Below are 7,873 nucleotides of genomic sequence, written 5' to 3'. Positions count from 1 at the left end.
TCATAAGTCAACTGATGAGCTGGGACTGATGATTCCCGTCAGTTGACTGATAAGCAGTCTAACAGCTAGTTTTTCTCAGAATCTGTTTCTCGGTTTTTAGAGGATTTCCACTGGTTCTTTGGGGTTTTGGCTGTTGTCTTCTCTTCTTATAAATACCCAACAACCCCAACTACTTCAGTAACCAAACTTTCATTGCAAATCTCTTATCTCTTGCCATAGGGCTACTGTAAAGAGTGAGAGTTTCTCTTTGATTTTCTACTATTGTGAGCTTGATCTCGTGGAGATCTATTATGTGGTTGTGAGATCTAGGTGAAGATCGTTGTGTAGAATAAGTTCCGTCTTCCAAACCAGGTGTGTAGTGGATTTCTCCTCGAGAGTAGGGAGCGGGGACGTAGGTCAGCGGACCGAACCTCATGAACATACCGTGTGTCATCAATTGACTAACTATCTCTATCCCTACCCTCTTTTATTATCATTGCATTTCATATTTGTGTGTGGTTTGTTGGAATATCTTTTAATTGTATATTATTTGTCCATAAACCTTATTCACCACCTCTAGGGCCTTTCAATTTGTATCAGAGCAAGGTCTCTATTGTTGTTAGGCTTAAACTCCTTAGACAAAAGATCATTATGGAGGCTTCTAGGAATATACATATGCTAGAAGGACAATCCACGACTAGGCCACCCCTTTTCACCGGTAGCAACTTTGCCTATTGGAAAGCTAGGATGAGAATTTGTTTACAATGCATTGACCTTGATATCCTAGACATTGTGGAGAAAAAATATGTCAAGAAGCTTAGTAGTGAAATGACCGAGGATGAGAGGAAACTAGCTAACCTTAACATTAAGGCCATGAATGCACTAATTTGTGGTCTTACCCCCATTGATTATAAGAGAGTTTCTACATGTGCAACCACACACGAAATTTGGGAGAAGTTATGCATTACTCATGAGGGAACACCCCAAGTGAAGCAGTCTAAAATTAGTGGACTCATACATGATTATGAATTATTTAAAATGCTTCCAAGTGATTCTATTGACTTTATGTTTTCTCGATTCACTAATATTATAAATGAATTGCATGGTCTTGATAAGGTCTTGGAGAATCAAGAGATGTGCTACAAAATTCTTTGCTCTTTGATGCCGGCTTGGGAACCTAAAGCTACAGCCATTAAAGAAGCACATGATCTATCTACTCCCACTCTTAATGGACTTATTGGCAAGCTCAAGGTACATGAGAAGAAGGTTAAGGAGAAGGAAGAAGCACCCTCAAAGGCAGCCGAGGTGCCACCCTCAAGGGAGCAATTGACTCATCCTCCTCGGATAGTGAAGATGATGTCTCTAGAGAACTGGCGCACCTCTCTAGAAGAATATCAAAATTAATCAAAATGAATAAAAATTTTAAGAATCGATCTAACAACAAATTTCCTTCTTGTATAAGTAAATATTTTGAATGCAACGAACCGAGACACTTAGCCAAGGATTGTCCCAAGCTCAAGGAGAAGTATTTGAAATATAAGAAGAAGAAGGCTATGTATGCCGGTTAGGATGAGTCCGAACCAAGTGATTCGGATAGTGATGATGAGGGCACCAAGATTACTCTTCATGATCAGAACATTTGCTTCATGGCTCATGAAGATGAGGTACAATCCGAAACCAAAAGTGAATCTCTCTATATGCAATGTGAACTAGAAGCGGCTTTAGAAGAATTAAACTTTGAATTTAAAAAATTAGCAAAAGAATATTCTTCATTCAAAAAATTACAAGTTTCTTGTGATTCTAAGTATGAGCAACTACAATCTTCTCTTCCTTTAAAAGATAAAATGATAGGAGATCTAGACTTTGAAAACAAACAACTAAGATCTAAAGTTGAAAGATTAGAAATTGAAATCAATAGAATTAAATCTAATCATGGTTATTCTAGTCATCATCATGTTGATAGAAAATGGTATCATCAATCTCATGCTCCTACATCTAAGAAAAGGTTTTCGTGCACATATTGCACGAAATATGGTCATATCTCTACTCATTGTAGGATAAAAAATAACATTGATCATTATGAGTTAATGTGGGTACCTAAGGGTACCAAAAATACTAACGTTCAATGACCAAAAGTTTGGGTATCTAATGGTTCTACAACTTCTTCATATATAGGGAACATCTCACACAAGACGTAAGAAGTTGTGGTACCTTGATAGTGGTTGCTCACATCACATGACGGATAACAAGGAACTATTTGCAACCCTATCAAGGATTGAAGGAGGCAATGTCTCCTTTGGTGGTGGTGAGAAAAGTAAAATTGTAGATATTGGTAATATTGGTAAGGTACATTCTCCCATAATTGAGGATGTTTATTTTGTTAAAGGACTAAATCACAATCTCCAATATTGGTAAGGTACATTCTCCCATAATTGAGGATGTTTATTTTGTTAAAGGACTAAATCACAATCTCCTTAGCATTAGTCAATTACATAATTGAGGATGTTTATTTTGTTAAAGGACTAAATCACAATCTCCTTAGCATTAGTCAATTAAGTGATAAAGGACTTAACATTTCTTTTAAACCGGATAAATGGGTTATTAGTATGAATGATAAAACTATTTTTGTTGCTTTTAGAAGATCTAATGTTTATATTTTTGAGATGAATGAGCTAATAGATCAATATATAAAGTGCCTTGCCTTGGTAGATGGGGATCCGTGGATTTGGCACAAGAGACTGGGACATGCAAACATGAAGCTTATATCTAAGCTATCCAAGAAGAATTTAGTAAGAAGGTTACCAAATCTATCTTATATTAAGGATTCTACTTGTGAGGAATGTGCTAAGGGTAAATAAACTAAAACTTCCTTAAAATCCATAAACGAGGTATCCACTTCTAAACCTTTACAATTATTGCATCATGATCTCTTTGGACCCATGCGTGTTGCCTCTCTAGGAGGCAAACACTATGTTTTTGTTTTTGTTGATGATTTCTCTCGTTTTACATGAGTAATTTTTCTTGCTAATAAAGTTGAATGTTTTGAAGAGTTTTCTCATTTAGTAAAAAGAATTAAAAATAAAAAAGATTTAAAAGTTGTTAAAATTAAACGTGATCATAGTGGAGAATTTCAAAACAAATTCTTTAATGATTTTTGTGCTCGTCGTGGCATAACACATGTGTTTTCTGCTCCTAGAATACCCCAACAAAATGGGGTTGTTGAACAAAAAAGTAGAACCATACAAGAGATGGCACGCACAATGATAAACTCTTTAATTTGCCAAAATATATATATATATATATATATTTTGGCAAATTAAAGAGTTTATCATTGTGCGTGCCATCTCTTGTAATCGTGTTTTGATTAGACATTCTTTTAAGAAAACTCCTTATGAACTCTTTTTTTGGCAAAACTCCACAAATTGGATATTTTCATATCTTTGGTTGTAAATACTTTATCTTAAATACTAAAGACCACCATGATAAATTTGATTCAAAAATTGATGTTGGGATATTTTTGGGATATACACCTAGAAGCAAGGCTTATAGAGTTTTTAGCAAACGAACACTCGTTGTTGAAGAGTCTATAAACGTTTCCTTTGATGAATCTAATATTAGTTTGCAAGAAAATTTGCCTAGGGATGATGATGAGATTGAGGAAGGAATGAAGCTCTTATAACTAAATGATAAATCCTCAACGAACGCACCAATTGATGGGAAGAACATAAATAAACAAACTTAAGAAGAACTCCCCAAGGCTTGGAAGTTTGTACCGGATCACCCTAAAGACCGAATTATAGGGAGTCCATCCAAAGGCGTTTTGACTCGCTCAAAAGCAATGAGTGAATGTGGTAATGTAGCGTTTTTATCCAAATAGAACCTAAACGTATTGATGATGCTTTAAAAGATGAGTTTTGGGTTTTAGTTATGCTTGAAGAATTGAATAATTTTCAAAGAAACGATGTTTGAAAATTAGTTCCTAGACCAAATAATACTTCTATTATTAGAACTAAATGGGTTTTTAGAAATAAGCTTGATGGGTTTAGCATAGTAACTAGAAATAAAGCTCATTTAGTTGCCCAAGGATACAATTAAGAGGAGGGCATAGACTATTATAAAACTTTTGCACCGGTTGCAAGATTGGAATCTATTAGAATGTTTTTAGCCTTTGTAAGTTTTAAAAATTTTAAATTATTTTAAATGGATGTTAAAAGTGCTTTCCTAAATAGATTTATTGAAGAAGAGGTTTATTTTAAGCAACTCCCGGCTTTATTGATTCATCTTTTCCAATCATGTATACCGGGTTCAAAAAGCTTTATATGGGTTAAAACAAGCTCCTAGAGCTTGGTATGCTCGCCTCTCAAAATTTCTCATTAAAAATGGTTTTTCAAAAGGAACAATTGATAATAATCTTTTTGTTGGAAAACGGAAAAATGATTTCATTTTAGTTTAAATTTATGTGGATGATATTATTTTTGGTGCCACTAATGAATCTTTATGCAAAAACTTTTCTAAAGTAATTGTAGACTGTCTAAAAATCATGACAGATAGCTAATAACCATTGAACGTAAAGGATGGAAGTTACAACCTGACGACTTCTATATCAGCATCTTCATAATGAAAGTTACAAACAGATGACTTTCATGTCAACAAAGGAAGGCTATAATTGGAGGATTTTCCCGTAGATCGAGAAAAATTACAATACAACGACCTTTGCGACAATCGATGAAAAGCTCTGATTCAATAGTCTTTACAATCTAACAACTCTCACATTTTAAAAAGCTAAAGCAAAGATTACAGAACAATGATCTTTAAGATGCTATGACAGAAGAGATTACAAGTCAATGATCTCTTCAATCCAAGATGTAGAATTCATCCTTGCATCCCAGAGCTGAAACGCAAGTGATTACTTTCCAGAGTCAAAGAAACACAATCATTGCATCCTCAGCCATCAACGCAGCTCAAACGTAGCACAAACGCAGTGCAAATGTAGCTCCCACGTACCGCGGTCATAGCCGTTGACACAGAACAAACGAGGCACTAATTTAATCGCAGATGCAGTTTCTTATCAGCTAATACTAACACAGCTCAAGCTCGGACACTGACACATCATCTAAATACATATGTTTGAACGCAGGTTCATTCCCAGAATGCAAATCAAGGCTTTGACTCGTTCAAACGTGATGTAAACAGTTCCGGAATCTATTTTTTACCCATGATCTGGGGAGTGGTTTAAGTAGGTTTTTATCCCTAATTAATGGGGCAACTAAACCCTAATTATGGAATGGATTAAGAGGGTAGTTACACCCCTTAATCTTGATATAAATATCAACAAGCTCAACTGAGTTCAGGATCGGATTTCTTGGAGGCGAGATCAGGGCTTGGGCTTTAAAAGTACTTTTTAGTAGTAGAATAGTTTGGATACATGGCTATTAACCGATTTATGGTTCAAACAACTCTGGGGATAGAGTTTGAAATCGTTCTGAGTTCTCAAATCTCGTTAAGAGTTTCTTCAATCGTTCTAGTGAATTGAGATGTACGGATCGTCAACGAAGAGCAAACTCGACACGAGCATTCGAGGGAGTAACTCCATCGCCACTGTAAAGAACCTAGAATTAAACAAAGGGGAGAATTCAGATCGATTCTCTTCTCTTTTATAATCATGAAATCCAAATTTTAATTGAGATTAAGAGAGTTGTAAACATTCTTTTTCTAAGCAGTTAGAGAGAATAAAATCAAACACAGCTCTTTCATTTTTTATTACAAATTTTCAAACAAACAAAAGATGGTGACTCTGCTAGGGACTAGCTTCACTAATGAAGAAGTGATGGCACAATCCGACATCAATCTCACTGAAACAACGGTCGAAACTCTCGTCGTAGAATTTGATCAAGCCAAGTACGAGGAAACACTCTCCTCTAGATTGCTTAGCTCCAAAGCTAGGTGCAACGTATACAAAATCTTCAAAGAGATCAAAATGTTAACTATTGCTACAGTGTCGAATGAAGCCCTCTCCTTTAGCCAAGACCGCTCAAAAATCCCTTTCTCTAAAGGAATGTGCTCAGACTCCATCAAACTCGTTCAACGAGTTAAAATCCCCATACCCGGGTCAACACGATATGTGTCATGTCGTAAAAGGTCCATGATGGAGGAAAATCCAACCAGCGCCGACGATGTTTTAGCCAAGGCTTTGAAACGGGCCAAAAGAATATCGCTCAACGAAGGAGAAGATCCATACGCCAAGCACACTTGAGAAACAGTCGATCTCTTGCCCAACGCGAAGATCACGTTTTTGAGTCTCTGCCCGAGTGTTACGTCTCTACCGCTAAACACACACTTCGTGGCAATGAGCCCGATTATGAGCCTCACATGATACAAATAAAATGCGACCCTTAGTAGTACGTTGTTCATCCAAAACATGACCCTCAGGGGTCTGTTTCATCTACTAAATGCAGGTCTTGGCCTAGCACTCATGAAGTTAGAAGTGACCCCTGCATTTCTTCTCCAGAACGCAATGTAGTCCGCCAAAGTAAATAGGAGTTTAAAATTCATGTCCGATAAGAGCCGATCTTACCCACTAAGGGGCAGGGGGTTCCATCTCCGTCAGTGAGAGAGCCCTACTAAGTCTCTGACTTACGAGAATTGTTGTTGAGAGGAAGATCTGCCTAATGAACAGCTCATTCATGTCAATGCTAGTGACTTATTTCTACAGTCCTCTCGGAATGCCATTGTTGCGCATCCGCACCTCAACAATCAGTATTTGCCTAATTGACAAATGTTGCCAGGCTTACCAAGCGACAACGTCATCATAAGAAGAAGATTTCCAAAGCTGAATATCCTGAAGTCACTATTAATGTGATCGGTAGAGGGAAGGACTTAGCTCCAAGTTATGATGAGTCGGAGAGAAGTCATTCCCCGAATGTTTGGGAAATCTGTGATGAATTCGAAGGGGTATATTGGTGCACTCAAACTCGGACAGGAGCTAACCGCTTGACTAATTACCAAAATCTAGCCAAGGGGATTACTTCAGATGATGAACATTCAGGAATTGCTGATTCTTAATCCTCAAGCTTTGTCGTAGCACATGAGGTTCTCGTTTATATGGCTGGAAGCTGTGACGACTTTGTAGGCATATAAAATTGCTTATAGGTCCCTTAGCACAGCTCGACACAAACCGACAAACCAACGAGGCGACGAGATCGACGAATCGCACGCAAGCAACGGAATGCATCCATTCGCGTGCGGAATCAAGCCAACGGTTCGGGGAGTCAACGAATCATCCAAACAAGAGCGGAGTCGGATGAATCACGACCGAATCAAGATCGGTTTCGGACTCGAACTCAAAAGGCGGATTTACTGCCAAATCAGGATCCGGACACCAAATCAGAGTCCAGATCAACAGTAAAGCTCGGGTAAACCGATAAACCGTGAAACCGGATGACGGACGACGCGGCAAACACCCGAAAAGAGGCTCGGAAACCAAGTCATCGAGGCGGCTCACCGAGCCACCAAGTGGTGGCTCGGCCGAGCCACCTAAGTGGCTCGGTGGCCGAGCCACCTTGGGGTGGCTCGGCCACCTCCGAGCCACCAAATGGTGGCTCGGAGGCCGAGCCACCTCTAGGTGGCTCGGCCACCTCCGAGCCACCAATTGGTGGCTCGGAGGCCGAGCCACCTCCTTGGTGGCTCGGCGGCCACCAAGGTGGCTCGGCCACCACCGAGCCACCAAGAGGTGGCTCGGTGGCCGAGCCACCAAGGTGGCCGGCCGAGCCACCTCTTGGTGGCTCGGCATGAGCCGAGCCACCTTGAGGTGGCCGGCCATCTGAGTGTTGGCCACACGTGCACACGGGCACAGTGACGCTTGGCTATAAATAGGAGAGGGGGTTGTTCATTTTGA

General features: G+C 39.1%; 1 protein-coding gene across 1 annotated transcript in view; it reads left to right on the top strand.

The window, feature by feature from the left end:
* The window catches only part of LOC109826667, a 21,658-nt gene continuing 14,415 nt past the window's right edge, over window positions 631-7,873 (top strand). Inside the window, exon 1 of the mRNA XM_020393687.1 lies at window positions 631-1,337. Coding sequence (XP_020249276.1) covers window positions 631-1,337 — 707 coding nt within the window. The remainder of the gene's footprint in view (window positions 1,338-7,873) is intronic.

Source organism: Asparagus officinalis, chromosome 10 (genome assembly GCF_001876935.1).
Source record: "Asparagus officinalis chromosome 10, Aspof.V1, whole genome shotgun sequence".
Classification (NCBI taxonomy): domain Eukaryota; kingdom Viridiplantae; phylum Streptophyta; class Magnoliopsida; order Asparagales; family Asparagaceae; genus Asparagus; species Asparagus officinalis.
Note: the sequence above shows the minus strand (reverse complement) of the source record. Positions and strands in the feature narration are given on the sequence as shown.